The sequence below is a fragment of the Gossypium raimondii genome, chromosome 6 (assembly GCF_025698545.1).
Source record: "Gossypium raimondii isolate GPD5lz chromosome 6, ASM2569854v1, whole genome shotgun sequence".
In the NCBI taxonomy this organism is placed as follows: domain Eukaryota; kingdom Viridiplantae; phylum Streptophyta; class Magnoliopsida; order Malvales; family Malvaceae; genus Gossypium; species Gossypium raimondii.
Window position 1 is genome coordinate 148127 of NC_068570.1, and position 19203 is coordinate 167329.

The window sequence follows — 19203 nt, forward strand, 5'->3', positions numbered from 1 at the left end:
AAAAGTCAAATCAAATTTGTATTACTTCAATCTAAATTAATCTAATCCCAAACTGATATGAACTCAAATTTGATTCAAATCAAAACGACCTGAACCTAAAATAATTGAAGGAGTAACTTGAAATAACCCAAGCTTGAAGTGACCAAACTCGTGAAGACATGGTCTGCAATACCTCCAACCTCAATCTTGAATGATCCAAGATCAAAACAACTCAAACCCAAAATTTAAAACAATCCAAATCAAAATTTACATAAATCATAATAATTTAAATTTTTTAAATTCCAAATGTATTGATTTCACAATTAGCCTCATTTAAAATTAACCCGGGACAGCCAATTGGGAGATTATTATGTTAAGCAATAATATGAAGAAAATTCAGAAGACTTCTAGTGATTATATGCATGCTGCCGTCAAAGACTGACATTCCTTTGTTTCAAACGATAATGTTTTTGTCAAAAGTATTTGTTGTCACTTAACACTCTTCAAATTCCCATTTTAAAGTTACATTCAATTAATTTTCCTACACTCTATGATATGATAACCTTTTTTTTTGTTTGTTTGTTTTTTCTCTCGTCCAGATTCTTCACATTTCAATTTGGTTTATTTGAGACCATAACCAAACCTGGTACGATGGTTCCCTGTCAGATGCGATAAAAGATCATAGTTAAACTCAATTGGTAGGTCGAGACTCGAGAGGAACATGATTGTCTTATTGCAACTCAGTATAGAAACTCAACTTAACTCTTCCATACAGTCCAAACTCAAACTTACCCACAAATTGAACAAATCTCAGAACTAAAATTGAACATAAACGCCCAAAAACAGCATACTGTGTTGATATCTCTGAAAGCAAATCCATGAGATGATGTTAGCATTTTGACCGATGATTGCTTTTGGAGTTTATCTCCCTACCCAGAAAAAGGCATCAACATGATTGGGTCCATCTTGTTTTTTGTTTTTTGGTTAAATACCGACATCACTAATATCGCCAAAGTAATCTTATCCATGCATGCATCATGAATTTTCAACCCCGCATGTCCTTCTCCCAAAATCCTTGGTTCATGGCGGGTAGGGCCGTTGATTGATCCGAAAATTTTTCTTAATGTTGCAGTACAAGTGAAACATACTTAAAATTAAACGATAGTTACAGCGGTAGAATCTAAATGATACACCTCTTGCTATTTGGTTGAAAACCCTAATGGCTTAAACTTTAAGACCACTCACATTTAAACAGCAAAATGCTTTTTTTGTAATTGTTATTCGATGTTAGTTATATACCATAAATCACTCACTAAATATTTAGATTTTAGACCAAAAATATAAGTGTGTGTAATACAAAAGCACCCATCATTTTCGTTATTTGATATCGAAACAGCTGGTTCACGCGTGGACCAACACGAGGTTATGATACATTCATCCTTACCATATTAATACATGTGAACTTTATAACAAAAAAAAAGTGGGTTTTATTCGCCGACTATGTTGAAACAAAATTACAAAATATTCAAAAGAGTTTCAAGAGTAGAAGCATGAAACAAGGTTATTAATGTGACCAATAAGATTTTTAAACAGCATGGGATTTGTTGAAATGATGAAATTCATATTACTACGCACCCAAATGAGATGTCATCATGGTATTGCTATTATTCCAACAATGTGAATAAAGGAAAACTTTAACCATTTTATTGATGCATTTGCCTAATGTGTTTAAATTCAACATTTTAAACTGGCAATTAAGTAATGGAGTATCAGCACACTGATTGCAGTTTACAACATTGGGAAACGACTGTCGCTGAATAAAGCCCAAAAATTTGTAGATTTTTACTGAAACTCAGGCCCAGTAATTTGTAGAAGACTATAATGAACCCAACCATAGGAATTTCAGTCTTTTAGCCCAGAATTTTGTGGATTTGCTAAGTGCCTGAAAACAAAGACGACCCAGGCCGGCCTAATGAAATGAGCCCAATATCCATATTTTTGTTATAAACTAATGATAAATTTGGTAAACTAATATAAGGTAATATCTAAATATTAATTTAGTACAAATAAAGTTTAATAATTGCAACCAAGTATAAATATTAAATAGTATCTTAGATACATGTCTTGAATGTAACTCAAATATTTTGTTAAAGGACTGTAACGAGCAATGGGAAGAAGGGACTTAAGATTGGGTGTATGGGGTGAGCCTTCTACTTCAGGTTAGTTAGCCTCCAATTCTTTTGGTTTAATGAAAGTTGCTCTTTATTCTAAAAACAATTATAATTAAGGGCCCGTTTGTTTACATGTAAAAAGTTTTATGAAAAAATATTTTCTACATTTTCTTATGTTTGTTTCACAGAAAATAGTTTGGTTAACGGAAAATGACTTACAGGTCAACATAAAATAAACCCTTTTTCCTGTCAAAAGGGTAAGTCATTTTCCGGAAAAAAGTACCTCTATAGATAATTTTATTTTTATATAAAAATTAATTTAAATCAAGCTTAATATTATTATATTGATAATAATTTTTATTTTTATTTTAAAATATTTAAAATTACTAAAATATTATATTTTTCAATATTATTAAACATACATATTTAATTCTTTATATTTAGTCATATAATAAATTATTAAATAATAAATATAATTTATTATTTTAATAAATTATTTAATATTCAATTTTATTTTAATAATAAATTTTAAAAATAATAATTTTAAATAAATTATTCACATATTATTATTAAAATATTCAATATTAATATTTTAATAATAAATATTTATTACAATTATAAATATATTAATAAATGTTTTGTAGTATAAAGGTTAGAATATGCCATAAGTCTATGTATACTTCATCGATTTACAATTTAGTCTTTGTACTTTTATTTTCAAAAATTTTGTCCATTTACTTTTCAAATTTAAAATCAAGTCCAATTGTTGACATCGTTAAATTTTTTGTCAATTTTGTTGATGTCACATTTAAAAAAATCCTCACTTGTTAGTCATGTAATTAAAAATGACGTTGTAATGAACTGAATTTAATACAATATTTTTAATATATGCAAAAACAATGTAAAATATAAAATTATAGATAAAAATAAATTCAATTAAACAATGAAAAATAAGAAAATCTCAAATGTATGTTTGTTTTATTGAAAACGACTTTTATGATATATTTTTAAGAAATTGACCAAACAATGAAAATATTTTACATGATTCATACAAACACTAGAAAATATTAACTTTTCTAAAAAATAAATCATTTTCCGTAAATCATTGTTCGAAAGTCATTTTCAATTGAAACAAACGAGTCTAAGTATAAACATTAAATAGTATCTTAATATTATTCAGGTAAAAGTAAACTTAAATAATCATAATATTTAGTAAAATTGAGCATTTACCTTATTTTTGTTTTTCCTGAATTTTAGAAATTAAGATTATCGCGAATTTAAAAATATTTCCAAACACACCCTTACATAATTCAAGTCGAAAAAGTTATTTTTATACAATAATAGTTGTATTTTAATTTTAGGACATATTTATTAATTTTAAGAATATAATTATATGTTGTTTTATTAATATCATTTAAATAACTTGAAAATTGTATTCATTAGAGATAATTTCGAATACATTTTGACTTAATAAATATTTAACTAAATTACTAATATTTATTATTAATTATTCATATAAATATTTTTCGATCACAAAAAATATTAATATAAGTAGATAAAATTACATATATCGTATTATTAAATTGGACTAATATATTATTAATGCGCATAATTTTATTAGGAGTCATATTTTTAATTTTATTAGTACCAATTTTTTTTTGGGTTAAAATAAAAATAAAAATTCTCTCTTAATTTACGCGGTTAAAACTTTTATAACATAAAAGCCTAAGCTAGCTTAAAACTTTCCTCTAAATCCCACACTGACTAACGAGACAAGCAAGGAGCTGACGTTTTGTATATAAATTAGATACGCGTCTACTGGAAAAATCATGATCCTTCAGGCAGTTAACGGGATATGATGAGTGGTCATTACTCGCAAGGCATGCGGGAAGAGTGTCCGCCCCAACGCCTGGTTACGACACTTGGGCACTCCCCTTGTCACCACCTGATCCCAATCTTGAAGGAAAACACCCAAATTTTTAATCTAGTTTAAAATTTTCATTAACATAAGCTTTTCATTAGATAAAACTAGGGATTACAAATAAACGAGTACGTAGATTACATAGCATGAACGTCTGCTTAACTATTTGATTCATAGTTCATGACTCAGCAATGGGTTACTAAAACCCAAAGCAAACCATCAATGTAAATAGACAAACCAAGGCAACACTTGGAATCCCAGTCTTCTCCTTTTTAACCCCATTTTCGAAAGCAACGTTTTCCATTGAGCCCCTTTGGTTGGTGCCCCCAAATGGCTGACTGATACTAGAAAACGGCTGATTAAACCCGGCAGAGTAAGGCTGGTTCGTAGCCGAATACGGCTGGTTCAACCCTGACGATAGTGGCTGGTTAATGCCTTCTTGTGGATAGTTTGGGTCTTTCTGCTGTTGATAACCCAGTTGGGATTGTTTCCCGTTGTTCCCAACAGGTTTAGCAAATGGAGCATTGTTGCTCACAGGTTCAGCATTGTTCGCTTCGTTTTCAGGGAGGCTGGTTGTAGTTGCTTCTGCCTTGGTTAATGCGATTGGGATAGTGAAACAGAGTACCACAAGACATAAAAGGAGACAGGGATTTGGGGTTTTGAATATTTCCATCATTGTGAAAAAAAGATTAAGCTGTTATGGATTTTGATGCTACACGACTAGGATGGTTTATATAGAGAATGAAAACCGTAAGGACCATTAAAATTGAAAATGGAGCAGTTGGATGTACTAGGAATGTAATAAACAGAGGATAAGTAAGGAGTTGGTAGGAATATGGTCAAATTATGATTTTGGTCCTTCTAGTATATGCTTAAAATTGGTATTTTGTCAATGTATTTTAAGTTAACATAGTGTAATTGGTCTATTTTTTTATAATTTCATTAATTAGTCGAATAAGTTCACTATTTTTTTGTCAAAATGTTGAAGTGGGTTTCCTAAAATACACTTTCCAACATTGGAAAATTTATGCAAACAAAATGAATTGAAATAGGTGTTTCTAAAAAAATTTGTGTCAACATTTTAATCAGAATAGTTAATAATGTTCACTATTTCGATTAATTAATGACATTATAAAAGTAGAGAGATTGAATCGTGTTAAAAGGTTAATATACCATTAGGTACTTGAGTTGGTTTGAATATTTAATTTGGTATCCAACCAAATGACATCATGTGGCCTAATGAATGTTTGACAAGTGTGTTCTAATACAAAAACACAAGTACTTAATCGAGACAAAAAAGCTTTGGTATCAAAGCTAATCATCGAAGCTAAACTTAAGTACCAAATTGAATATTGAAACTAAACTGAAGTACAATATAATGTATTAATCCCATGCTAAACTACGGTATAAAAACTAAATTTAAAATTTAAATATAGTAGAAGGACTAGAATCATAAATTGACCTTAAAAAACACAAGTCATAATGTAACAAATTCAACCGTACATAATAAACAACTATTTTGAATAGGTAAAAGATATGGCCACATCAATTGAAGTTTGGTTTCAGCCTTTCAGTTGAGTGTAGTAGGCATAACCAATTCAATACAACTTTACTAGTTCTGTATTTTGATATAATATAGCGAAAATGGTGCATTTAGGGATGGTGTGTATTTCTTAATGTGTAAAATGGAAGAAAAATAAAGCCTTTTTGCAGACATGTTAATGCATATTATGGGAAGCAGATGGAATTATGATATGGCGATTTCAACTTCTGTCTTGGATAGCATGCAAGTTTACTGCTAATAAGAAACTTAATTGTGGATTAGGGTGTGATAAAAAAATTAAATATTAAACTCGTTACTAACATGTGTGCTCCAAAGGAAATGCTTGATTTTATATAAAAGCATCCCTTAAAGTGCAAAGTATGTTACTATCTTTGTCATAGAAATACTTGTAATCTGGATAAGTAGAAAGGCCATTTATCTTTTATAAATATATTAGAGAAACCCATTTTATGTCACTTGCAAAGAGCCGAGCTATGGAATTACACTAATCAGATTTGCCTCTACCTTGGCTTTCTTCAAAACTGACCTTACCCCTTTTAATTGAAACTAATTGGGTATTTCTCCTGTTTGCTTGGGAAAAACAGCCCCCAATGTTTCTCATATGCCGGTTCTTTATTCTTCTCATCAAACATCGCAAACAAGTAAACTTAGGCTTCCTCGGAGTCCCCTTGCGCTGATTCACATGTCGAACCAAATTCGTTTTATAAGTCTTCGCATTATTAACACTTGTATCCGTTCCACCGGCCGATGGCCACCCACTTTCCGAAACAACAATGTCCAAACTTCCCCCACCAGCCCTCTCCAAGGCAGCGTAAAATGCATCCAACATCGCGTCGAAAAGGTTCTGGTACAGATATGGACCATCTGTCACAACGACAGACGGTGCCGTAAAGAGAGCATAGTCAACATCTCTTGGATTTTCCATGTGGCTAAAGTAGGGATATGTGCATTAACAAGTAATGGAGCTCCGTTGTTCCTCAAGAAGGTTATGACTCGACCGAGAAGTTGTTGGTAATCGCCACGAAGTTTGCCTTGCGACGGAGGGTAAGATACCTCCATAGCACCGAAAAACGTAGCCGTAGAAACTTTGATTTGGTTCCCTAAGCCTGCTTTAACTATTGCTTTATGAACGTTCTGCATTGCTGGGAAAAGGAACCGAGCAAATGGATCCTGTGGCTTTACTTCGTTCCCAATAGTAGCGACGTATCGAAAATTAACAGTGCTGTATCGCCTGATGTTATCTTGAACCCATCGATCAGCATTGGCTTGACTAGCTGCAAGGTATTCGAGTCTCGGATTCGAAACATCTAATAGCAGCTTGATGTTGGTACTTGGTACCTCCGAGGGCTCGTAGGGCAGTTTTATCGGGAGCATAGAGTTTGTTGGATGCCTTTACTTTTGTAAATGTCGATTACTTCGGCAGCTGGTGGCAAGTTATTTCCCATCATTCCATAACAAACTCCAACTTGGGCATCTGCATGATGTTAATTCCACAATGCCTTAATTTTAAAATCAAATGTTTTACCCTTTGAATAGCTTCGGAAATTGGAGATGAAATTCAAAACTGAGGATTTGTGTTTTATTACTTTATTTGTGTACACATGAAACTTTAATTATTAATGATTACTGATTATTAAAAGTTTCGTTAAATTAATCTAATTTCATAAATTTTAAAATTATATATAAACTTTGATTTGGTCCAATTATACACATAAAACTTTAATTGTAATTCAAACATATACACAAAATTATCATTTAGGCCTTTTAATTTTTTAAAATTTTAAATTAGTAAAGGTAAAATTTTACTTTGACCCCTAAAATTATAAAAATTTGATTTAATCCTTTAAAATTATACAAATATATACTATAAAAATTAAAATTTCATAAAAAATTATTCGACTTAGCCCTTGCATATACATAAGACTTTTATTTTGATTAAATTATATACCTTTCAAGAAATAAATACATTAAATAATTTCTATATTGGATAAATATAATAATTTCTATATGCAATATATAAACATAAAATGATGCTATATTAATTAATAATTTGTAAAATTATATTAAATCAAAATAAAATTTATCTATAACTTTGAAATTTATCTCTTGAAAATAAAATGATGAAATTACATCTTAACTCTTAAAAATATAATTTAATTTCGCTAGAAGAAATTTTAGCATCACCCTATTTGAATTCAAATATTTGAGATGACATTATTAGGATAGGCAATAATAAAGAGCAAAAATTAATCTTTATAAACCATAAAACAAATATAGAAATGAGGAGTTAAGCAATCATAATTACCGACAAAAAGATGAAACCAATGTTGATTTTTTAAAAATAAAATATTCTCTCAAAAATTTATAATTTTATTTTATCCCAAAAATATTTTTTAGTTTTACGTCTGTATATAGAGGTATAAATAATTCATAAAGAAACACAAAAGAGACCTGTGGTTTTGAAGATAGCCATTAGCAACGCACAAAGAAGAAGCAGCATAGTTGAATGCATGATGGCATTGGCCATTGGCTAATAAAAGATTTTACTATTCTGGAAGTGCTGCGATGCCTCTAACGCCAACTCTCACCACCCTTTTATACAAAAATTATTGTCTGTGGTTACTTCCTGGAAAATTAGGGTACATAAATTAAAACTCTTACCACCATTAATTGAAGCCTAACTTTGCAATTTGTTTACTGGCAGTTTGCGAGTGCCCTGCCCCCTCCTATACTTCAAAGAAAAGTCTTTGGGTCATCATCTCCATTTCTTTTTTATTATTAATAATATTACTCCGTGATGGACGCTGAGAGAAAAATGAGTGATTGGTAAGTAAACTTATTAGAGGCTTGTAGTTACGTTGGTCCATGTTTGAATGGAAGACATAAGAAATACTTGTCGCATGTAGCTGAAGGGCATATTTTTATTATATCAGTCTTTATCTTCAAAGACCCATTGAATAAGGGTGAGTTTGGGGTTTGGATAGACGATTGGGTGCAGTGCGGTGCGTTTAGCTTACTTTTTGTTTCACACTACAATATCGCTATAGTATTTAATCTCCTCGCCATCACTGTTTTTACACTAACCATAGACAAACGCACCGCCCATCCAAACTTACCCTAAGTAAGTCGGATGGAAATCCTTCAGTTTACTAAAATTACTATATATATATTAATACCAAAGTCTTTTTTACACACATAAATTATGAATCAATCAATTATAATAGTATTTGTAAATGTATTTTTTTTAAATATACGGTTTATAAAAAAAATAAAAGGTTTAATTTAGTGCTAGTACTTTAAAAATATCCAATGTGATACTTGAACTATAAATTTATGTATTATTTAATACTTATATTTTCATAAAATGTCTAACCTGATACTTAAACTATCATCCTATATATTATTATGGTATTTTTATAACTATGAGAAACCCATTTTATTTCACTCGCAAAGAGCTGAGCTCTGGAATTACAATAATCAGACCACATTTATTGCCTCTACCTTGGCTTTCATAAGAAAATGGCCTTACCCCTTTTAATTGAAACTAATTGGGTATTTCTCCTGTTTGTTTGGGAAAAACAGCCCCCAATGTTTCTCATATGCCGGTTCTTTATTATTCTCATCAAACATCGCAAACAAGTAAACTTCTATTGCTTTTCCAGGTTTCCTCGGAGTCCCCTTGCGCTGATTCACATGTCGAACCAAATTCGTATTGTAAGTCCTCGCATTATTAACACTGGTAGCCGTTCCACCGGCCGACGGCCACCCACTTTCCGAAACAACAATGTCCAAACTTCCCCCACCAGCCCTCTCCAAGGCAGCGTAAAATGCATCCAACATCGCGTCGAAAAGGTTCTGGTACCGATATGGACCATCTGTCACAACGACAGATGGTGCCGTAAAGAGAGCATAGTCTAGACGAACATCTCTTGGATTTTCCATGTGGCTAAAGTAGGGATATATATTAACAAGTAATGGAGCTCTGTTGTTCCTCAAGAAGTTTATGACTGGACCGAGAAGTTGTTGGTAATCGCCACGAAGTTTGCCTTGAGACGGAGGGAAAGATACTTCCATAGCACCGAAAAACGTAGCCGTAGAAACTTTGATTCGGTTCCCTAAGCCTGCGTTAACTATTGCTTTATGAACGTTCTGCATTGCTGGGAAAAGGAACCGAGCAAATGGATCCCATGGCTTTACTTCGTTCCCGACAGCGATGTATCGAAAATTAACGTTGCTGAATCGCCTGACGTTATCTTGAACCCATCGATCAGCATTGGCTTGACTAGCTGCAAGGAATTCGAGTCTAGGATTCGAAACATCTAATAGCAGCTTGATGTTGGTACCTGCGAGGGATAGTAGGGCAGCTTCGTTGGGAGCGTAGAGTCGCGATTGTTGGATGCCTTTTCTTCTGTAAATATCGATTACTTCGGATGGTGGCGGCAAGTTATTTCCCATCATTCCATAACAAACACCAACTTGGGCATCTGCATGACATTAGTTCCACAATGCCTTAATTTTAAAATCAAACATTTTACACTTTGAATAGCTTTTCGGATTGGACTCTAAAAACTCAAAACTGAGTTCAATAGAATATTTTAACGTAAATCTTTTATCACTTTGCTCGTGGTTCACTCCATACTCACAAAGTCACAATATCGATTACAGAAAGTATCTGCTAGGAGTTTAGGGGACAACGATTTACTCCTACCAATGGTGCGTGAGATATAAAAAAAAATACAGATTTTCAATTTTTAAAATTCATAAAAATATTTGTCTTGTTGTCTGGTGATTAGTGATTTTTAAAAGTTTCCCCAAATTAATCTAATTTCATAAAATTTAAAATTATATATAAACTTTCATTTGATGCAATTATATAAATGAAAATTTGATTATGGTTGAAATATATACATGAATCCATGCCCTACACTGAAACCTTTCAAATTATAAAATTTTAATTTAATTTTTAAAAATTATAAAAATATGAGCTATTAAAATGATGAAATTATATTTTATTCTTATAAAAATTATAATTGAATTCGCTTCAAACATCTAACTTCACCCTATTCAATTCGAATATTTGAAGTTACATTGTTAAAAGAAATAATTACAAACAACAAAAATATTAACCTTTATAAACCATAAGTCGGATATAGAAGGAAAACTCCAACATTTATAAATACCGAAAAAGACGAATATAGAAAATATGTCAGTTACGCCAAAAAAATACACATATGACAGATGTTGATGTTTTTAGAAAAACGAAATATTCTCCCAAAATTTATAATTTTATTTTACCTCCAAAAATAGTTTCTAGTTATGGGTCTGTATAAATGATTCACTAAGAAACATAAAGAGTGTAAAGAACGAAAGGGAGACCTGCGGTTTTGAAGATAGCCAACAGCAACCCAGAAAGCAGAAGAAGCATAGTTGAATGCATGATGGCATTGGCCATTGGCTGATAAAAGATTTTATTATTCTGGAAGTGCTGTGATGCCTCTAACACCAACTCTCACCGCCCTTTTTTATACAGAAATTACAGCCCAGGATGGTGTTCGCTGGCAGGTCTAGTATTCCTATGAAAATTAAGGTACATGAATTAAAACTCTTATCACCATTAATTCAAGCCTAACTTTGCCATTTGTTTATTGGCAGTTTTTGAGTGCCATGCCCACTCGTATAGTACTCCACTGAAAAGTCTTTGGTTCATCATCTCCTTTTCTTATTTATTTATATATATATTGAATACGAAATTAATATCAATGGAAGACTTTGATATAACTCATTAATTCTCTACTCAAACTTCGTTTTTAGTTAACCATTTTCTAGTGTCATTAGGGATAATGTCAAATTTAGCTCTTAATATTTATATCTTTTATTAATTTAATCATTATTTTTAATTAAATTTAACTCTTAATCTTTTGAAAATAGTCAAATTTAAAAAGAGTCGAATTAATTTTTAATAGAAATATAGATTAAAATGTTAAATTTTGAATTTTTTTTAAAATAATAATGATTAAATTTAAATAAAAGGATTAAATTGATAAAAATATAAATATTTAAAATTAAATTTATTATTATACCCGTAATTAATAATATGACTCCGTTATGGACGCGTTGAAAATGTTGAGTCACGAGTCGAATAATGGCATTTTATTAGAGTCTTTAGGTCGGTCCATGTTTGAATGGAAGATATTTTTTTAAGATAAGAAATACTTGCCGCATGTTTGTTGACTAATAGTAATAATAGTGATGGTAAATATATTTTTAAAAAATATAAAATTTATGAAAAGAAAATAATGTCAAATTACATTTTCACCTGTACTTTTATAAAATATTTAATGTGTTACCTATACTTTAAAGATGTATAATGTGATGTCTAAACTATTAAAATTTAATTCAGAAAGTAGTCGGATATATAATAGCCGAAACCATTTTATTTAACTTAGAAGTGAGCAGAACGCATCCAATTATATAAAATTACAGTAGACATCCACGTTTATTTGCCTCTATATATGGCCTATGCTGCCTTCTTTAGAGGCGATGACAATGGTAAACTTTAGTATACCCGAGACTGAGAGAAATGGCTTTACCGGTTTTAATTGAAACTAATGGAGTATTTCTCCTGTTTATTTGGGAAAAACAACCCCCAATGTTTCTCAAATGCCGGTTCTTTTTCATTCTCATCAAACATCGCAAACAGGTAAGCTACTATAGCTTTTTCGGGTTTCTTCGGAGTCCCCTTACCCTGGTTCACATGTTGAACCAATTTCGTGTTGTAAGTCATTGCGTTATCGACACTCGTGGCCTGTCCACCGTCTGATGGCCAACCAGTTTCCGAAACAACAATGTCCAGTGATCCCCCACCGGCTTTCTCCAGGGCAGAGTAAAAGGTGTCCAGCATCGCGTCGAAAAGGTACTGGTACTGCAACGAACCATCCTGCACAACAGCAGACGGTGCCGTAAAGAGAGCATAGTCAAGAGGAACATGTTCGGGGTCTCCGATGTGGCTAAAGTAGGGATACGTGTTAACAAGCAATGGAGCTTGATTGTCCCTCAAGAAAGTTATGACTTGGCCAAGAAGTTTCTGATATTCAGGATCTAAACTGCCCTTCGATGGAGGGAAGAAAGATGATTTATCAATAGCATCGAAAAACGTAGCGGTGGAAACTTTGATCTGATCCCCTAGGCCTGCATTAACTATTGCGGTACGAATGTTCTGCATTGCCGGAAAAAGGGATTGAGCAAATGAATCTGTAGGCTTTACTTCATTCCCGACAGCGATGTATCGGAAATTAACAGTGTTGTATTTCTTGATGTTGTCTTCAACCCATTGATCAGCATTGGCTTGACTCGCAGCAACGGATTCAAGGTTTGCACTCGGAAGATCTAACAGCAGCTCAATGTTGGTACCGCCGAGGGCTTGCAGAGCATCTGGGTTCGGATCATAGAGCCGCATTCGTTTGATGCCCTTTTGTTTGAAAAGGTCGATAACTTCTGCTGCTGGTGGCAAGTTATTTGCCCTCATTCCATAACAAACACCAACTTCAGCACCTGCATCACATTAATTCCACAATGCCTTAATTTTAAAATCGTCTTACCCTTTAAATGGCTTCTGGTTTAGGGTTTTTATTTATTTATTTAAGGATCCAAACCAAGACTGTTTTTAAATGAACACTTCAACTCAAACTTGTGGTTCAGTCGACTTATAGTTTAGGGTTAGGAGTTTAATTTGATAATGGTAAATTTTTAATTCTAATCCCTCCAATATGATCTCATTTGAGATTTAAATTTTATATTTTAATTTGACATAATTTGATTATCTACTTTTATGATAACATTAATTAGCCTAAATGGTTATCATCCTCAACTATTTCGAGGTAGATTTTTGTGTTAAAATGTGTTTTTAAAAACAATTATATATACGCATATAAAATAATAGTCAAACTATAGTTTTAACTATATTCATATTTTGGATTTAATATTTATATTTTAAATTGAAATAATTTGGGCATCTACTTTTACGATGACATTAGCTAGTCCAAATTAAGAACATCTTTAATTGTTCTAGTTAAAATGCTAACATGAGTTTTTATTTAAAAAAGTACTTTTCTAACACAAAAAATCTTTTTAGAACGAAAGTTGAATAAGTATTTTTAAGGAAAAAAATCGACTGATCATGTTAATTGAAATAATTAAGGGTGACAGTTGTTTGGACCAACTAATGATATTATAAGAATACAAGAATTAAATTATATCAAATTAAAATATCGATACTAAATCCAAAATTTAAATATAGTAGTGAGACCATAATCATAATTTTATTTAAACAATTTCTACCTAACCTAATCATTTGTCATTTAATTTAATAAAAGTTGGATTTTGTTTTAAAAAAATTCAAATGAACTACCAATTAGACCTAAATTTTTAGATTTGAATAATAGAGAAACTAAATTCTAAAAATAAAAATACAAAAACTAAACTTCAAAGTTACAAAGAATACAAATATTTCAAACATATTTTAATCCTAAATTTTTACTCAATTATTTGATAACAAACCAAATGCAAAGGATTGGCGAACCATGCTAATTTTTTAAAAAATTATAGCTCTTTATATATATATATATATATGATGTATGATATATAACTTGATTTATTGAAATAATATAGATTTATAAGAAAGGATTGTATGAAAATGTGATTCTACGTTATACTTATCTCTATCTAATAGGAGAATGACAAATCAGATTTTTACTCCTCATTTTTAGCATTTTTAGTTGGATTTGATTTTTTTTAGGAGGAAAAAACTGAGAATCAGGAAGAAAAATCTGATTTGTCATCATCGGCCTATTGAAAAAGAATAAAAATGACATAAAATCACAATTTTATACAATATCTTCTCATAAATTTATACCTACAAACCGCATAATAATTACAAACAAGTATTAGTAAGTAATGGACATATGAAAAATGTTGGAGATGCTTTGTACCTAAAGGAATTATTAAATGATAAAATTGAATTTTGCCTCCTCAAAAGAAAAATATTTTCTGGCTTTGGGTCTGTATATAGAAACATATAATTCATAAAGAAACACAAAAGATAGTGTAAAGAATGAAAGAGAGACCTGTGGTTTTGAAGATAGCCAATAGCAACCCCGAAAGCAGAAGAAGCATAGTTGAATGCATGATGGCATTGGCCATTGGCTAATAAAAGATTTTACTATTGTGGAAGTGCTGTGATGCCTCTAACACCAATTCTCAGCACCCTTTTATACAGAAATTACAGCTCAGGATTGTCTGCGTTGGCAGGTCCTTCGTTTACTAGCGCGCTGCCCCTTCCTTTACTTCATAGAAAAGTCTTGAGTCCTTCATGACGCATGGAAAAATTGAGTCTCATTATCTCATTTTCGTAACTACACTTATTAGACTCTTCCAATTACATGGTTTCTTTTCGGCCACTCATCGAGCCATGTTTGAATCCAAGACTTTTTTAAAAATGTTAGAAAACTGGCTTCGACGACCCATTAAATGTGAATGGACCGAAAACCTCAAGTTTAATAAAACCAAAATTTCTACCTCCAAAAAATAAAACCATAACCTTTTTTTCCGGATTTTAGGTTTGTAAATAGTGTACGATTCAATTAATTTATTAAATTCAACTTGCTCTAAAAAATATTATGATGACTTGTGTATAGAGGTGCTAGACTGCCCGGCCCGACGGCCCGCTCGAAATATGAGAGGGTTCGGGTAAAAATATAGGCCTGAAATATGGGTTTGGGCAAAAAAACGAGACACCACTTTTTTTACTCGGGCCCGGCCTGGCCGTGCCCGAATATAATAAATATATTTTTTAAAATTTAAAATGCTTTTTTTAATTTTTTATTTTTAAAATAAATTTTTGGTGTTTATTAAAAAATAGGTCGGGCCGGACTGGACCGGACTCGGACTTAAAACTTTTTTTCGGGCCGGACCTGGACAAAATTTTAGGCCCATATTTGGGTCAGACCTAGGCCTAAGATGCAGGCCAAAAAAATTTAGGCCCGGCCCATAAGCACCTCTACTTGTATAATCTTAATTTTTCATGTAACCGAATTAATACTTCACTCATTTGTTTCACGATTATGCCTACAAAAAGCACCTCATATAGTTTAACAGTAGTGTGAAAGACTTGTTCCCATGACCAATTTCAGTACAAAGCCAATATAGAATTCATGGCTTTTTTCTAGGAACATGGGACATAGCCTAGTTTGGTATAAAAGCTTGTTCTAACGATTCTTTGATGCAACCAATCCATCCTCGGTATTAGTAGACAACTGCATCTGTTAAAGAATACATACTTGATTTGGTCTTCTTTGAGGAAGATTAGTCATATTCTTGAGTCAGGAATAAGAGGGGTTATTAACGATGACAGTTCTGTGAAATGTTGGAGTGACAATTGATTGGGAAGAAACCCTCTCCGCTAGCTAGTACAAGGCCCTCTAACATTTTTGAAGGAGTTCGGTCTCTTGAACAAGTTCGCAATAGTTGGTCTTTTAGTGAGCATCATTCAATTTCTTACCAACTTCCAAAATATGTGATTGATGTGTTCTTAAGCATCCTTGTATCGTCTTCTAGCCTGGCTAGGATTTTGTTTGCTGGGGTCCTTCGAAATCTAGATCCTTTACCCTGTCAAGTACCTACTCCTTCATCCTAGCAGGCAATGCTCCCTCTCTTGGCACCCCCTCTTCTAGCAATTTAAATCTCTAGAATTTGATAGGGAAAGCTCACCTTCCTCCAACATTAAATTTTTTTCCTCTGGAAATGTGGGTGGAAAGCTCTTCCCACCTAAACCTTTATGATCGTCGTGGTATGAACTTAATAGATCTTTGTCCTTTTTGCTCTAATGAATAAGAATCAATTATCCATCTGTTTCGGGAATGTATATTGTCCAGGAATTGTAGAATTCTATTTATTTTCATTGTTGGTTTAGGTCTCCTCAACCGAGTAATTGGGAAGAATGGATTCAAGGTAATGTCACCTCAAAAAAGTGAGTCCAACATCCTTCAATTCCTTGGTTCATTGTTTTTCCTTTCGCCTTATGAGAAATTTGGCTGTGTCGTGATCCTTTAGTCTTTTCAAATAATTTCAATCTTCCTGACATTGTTCCAGTTGCATGGTCAAATTGAATTCCGATGGTTATCTGAATAAAGTAAGATGATTATCCACATCGTTAGGGTCATTGGGTGATTGGCTCTTTTTGTCACATCCCTAATGTAATTAGTGTAAAAGTTAAACTTTGAGTACTCAGAGATGACCTAGTATTACCTCAAGACCTTAATATAGAAACCGTGAGATTGAAGTTCATGCTACGTCTATAATTCATTTTATGAAAGCCTCTTCAAATTCTAACTTACTATTATCTTCAAATTTTTCACAAAAAGAACAAATGTGCATATACTTTAGCCCATAATATGGGAAGTAGCTACCAACATGTCATGTATTGAACTTTAAACTAGTAGTTCAATAAAATTTGTTCCTTTCCTACCAAAAAGAAATCTTTTATAAAACATCACTCGTAAACATAATAGCGGAAACCGTTTTATTTCGCTTGAAAAAAAATCGCAAAAGGCAACCAATTTTATAAAATTACAATGTACAGATTACATTTATTTGCCTCTAGGCTGTCTTCTTTAGAGGCGATGACAATGGTTTACAAATCAATACCCGGGACTGAGAGAAATTGCTGTACCGGTTTAATGGAAACTAATTGAGTATTTCTCCTGTTTATTTGGGAAAAAGAACCCCCAATGTTTCTCATATGCCGGTTCTTTTTCATTCTCATCGAACATGGCAAACAGGTAAGCTTCTATTGCTTTTCCGGGTTTCTTCGGAGTCCCCTGGCCTTGATTCAATGTTGAACCAATTTCCTGTTATAAGTCATTGCATTATCGACACTCGTGGTGTCTCCACCATCCGATGGCCAACCGGTTTCCGACACAACAATGTCCAACGATCCCCCACCGGCCTTCTCTAAGGCGGAGTAAAACGAGTCCAGCATCGCGTCGAAAAGGTTCTGGTACTGCAACGAACCATCGGTCACTACGACAGACGGAGCTGTAAAGAGAGCATAGTCAAGAGGAACATGTTCGGGGTCTCCAATGTGGCTAAAGTAGGGATATGTGTTAACAAGTAATGGAGCTTGACTGTCCCTCAAGAAAGTTATGACTTGACCAAGAAGTTGCTGATATTCAGGATGTAAATTGCCGTTGGATGGAGGGTAAGACTCTTGAAGAGCAGCAAAAAAGGTAGCTGTAGAAACTTTGATCTGGTGCCCTAGGCCAGCTCCGGAAATTGCATTATGAATATTTTGCATAGCCGGAAAAAGGAACTGAGCAAACGAATCCGAAGGCTTTACTTCATTTCCGACAGCGATGTATCGAAAACTAACTGTGCTGTATTTCTTGATGTTGTCTTGAACCCATTGATTAGCATTGGCTTGACTAGCAGCAACGTACTCAAGGCTCGGATTTGGAACATCTAACAGCAGCTTGATGTTGGTACCTCCAAGGGCTTGCAGAGCAGCGTGATTGGGAGCGTAGAGCCGCATTCGTTGGATGCCTTTTTGTTGGAAAAGGGCGATAACTTCAGCTTCGGGTGGCAAGTTTTTTGCCATCATTCCATAACAAACACCCACTTCGGCACCTGTGATTTTGAAGGTAGCCATTAGCAACCCGAAAAGCAGAAGCATAGTTGAATGTATGATGGTGCAACAAGATTTGGCATTCGCCATTGCTATACTTTCAAGGCCAATAAAAAAATTTACTAGAACTTTAGAAGTGCTTTGATGCCTCCAACACCAATTCTTAGCAACCTTTTTATACAGAAATACAACGCAGGATTGTTTGATTTGGCAGTTCTCTATTACTGGTTTGAAAATTTTGGTATGGAAGCATTCAATGCTAATTTGGCAACGTGTTTACTGGGTTTTTTTTAGTGTCTTTCTCCTTCCGATATACTTTAGAGAAAAAGTCTTCCTATATTTGAAAAAGTCTTTCTCCTTCATGTCCCATTCAACTGGTTTTCTAGTTTCATTTAACAATATTATAGACAGTCAATTATGCTAATAGTATTATTTATTTATGATACAGTAGATTCATAAATTCACTATACATAAAAGATTATTCTTCGAGCTAAATATTTATCTTAATGGATATTATACTCAACATGTATATATGTTTAACAAAAACCCGAAATCGACGCAGAGAAAAAGTTGAATTATGAGTCTCATAATGCACGGTATCTGTCATGTTCGTAACTTGACTCGGTTACGTTGGTCCATGTTTGAATGGAATCATATATATATATATATATTAGAAAATAGTGGTTGTATGTAGTGCATCTAATCAGTCCATGGCCTCGACGACTCATTAAATGCGTAGGGACGGAAATATTCCAAGTTCCATAAAAATTAGCGTAAGATAAAATCAATATGTGCTGTGCAATTTTCTATATATATAACAGTGGACAACTACCTGATTTAGCAGCCATCCCTTAATGTGGCTCCCATGAAACAGCACATTATAGTACTATTA

At 32.8% G+C, this 19203-nt stretch overlaps 3 protein-coding genes, 1 non-coding gene and 2 pseudogenes across 4 annotated transcripts; 1 reads left to right on the plus strand and 5 right to left on the minus strand.

Moving 5' to 3' along the window:
• Positions 1 to 4000: 4000 nt before the first annotated feature.
• On the plus strand, positions 4001 to 4103 carry LOC128042202 (small nucleolar RNA Z279/snoR105/snoR108). The gene has a single exon (XR_008197407.1). It is a non-coding gene; the product is annotated as a small nucleolar RNA Z279/snoR105/snoR108 (small nucleolar RNA).
• A 42-nt stretch (positions 4104 to 4145) lies between these two features.
• LOC105771507 (uncharacterized) lies at positions 4146 to 4794 on the minus strand. The gene has a single exon (XM_012592961.2). The coding sequence runs from the start codon at positions 4745 to 4747 to the stop codon at positions 4271 to 4273; it is 477 nt and encodes a 158-aa protein (XP_012448415.1). The 5' UTR covers positions 4748 to 4794; the 3' UTR covers positions 4146 to 4270.
• Positions 4795 to 5900: 1106 nt separating this feature from the next.
• Positions 5901 to 8221, minus strand: LOC105774214 (glucan endo-1,3-beta-glucosidase-like; annotated as a pseudogene).
• Positions 8222 to 9046: 825 nt separating this feature from the next.
• On the minus strand, positions 9047 to 11179 carry LOC105774212 (glucan endo-1,3-beta-glucosidase, basic isoform). Its single transcript, XM_012596614.2, has 2 exons — positions 11012 to 11179; positions 9047 to 10119 (listed from the first exon to the last, which is right to left on the minus strand). Exons 1-2 carry the CDS (start codon positions 11085 to 11087, stop codon positions 9170 to 9172), a joined length of 1026 nt encoding a protein of 341 aa, XP_012452068.1. The 5' UTR covers positions 11088 to 11179; the 3' UTR covers positions 9047 to 9169.
• An 868-nt stretch (positions 11180 to 12047) lies between these two features.
• On the minus strand, positions 12048 to 14914 carry LOC128031859 (glucan endo-1,3-beta-glucosidase-like). Its single transcript, XM_012596613.2, has 2 exons — positions 14758 to 14914; positions 12048 to 13186 (listed from the first exon to the last, which is right to left on the minus strand). Exons 1-2 carry the CDS (start codon positions 14831 to 14833, stop codon positions 12231 to 12233), a joined length of 1032 nt encoding a protein of 343 aa, XP_012452067.1. The 5' UTR covers positions 14834 to 14914; the 3' UTR covers positions 12048 to 12230.
• A 2273-nt stretch (positions 14915 to 17187) lies between these two features.
• On the minus strand, positions 17188 to 18444 carry LOC105774215 (glucan endo-1,3-beta-glucosidase, basic isoform-like; annotated as a pseudogene).
• Positions 18445 to 19203: the final 759 nt, after the last annotated feature.

Excerpts from the sequence above, each read along its gene's own strand:
- LOC105771507 (XM_012592961.2), bottom strand. The coding sequence starts at position 4,747 with ATGATGGAAATATTCAAAACCCCAAATCCCTGTCTCCTTTTATGTCTT.
- LOC105774212 (XM_012596614.2), bottom strand. The coding sequence starts at position 11,087 with ATGGCCAATGCCATCATGCATTCAACTATGCTTCTTCTGCTTTCTGGG. Across the intron at positions 10,120-11,011 it reads GGCTATCTTCAAAACCGCAG|ATGCCCAAGTTGGTGTTTGT; the intron begins GTCTCCCTTTCG and ends AATGTCATGCAG.
- LOC128031859 (XM_012596613.2), bottom strand. The coding sequence starts at position 14,833 with ATGGCCAATGCCATCATGCATTCAACTATGCTTCTTCTGCTTTCGGGG. Across the intron at positions 13,187-14,757 it reads GGCTATCTTCAAAACCACAG|GTGCTGAAGTTGGTGTTTGT; the intron begins GTCTCTCTTTCA and ends AATGTGATGCAG.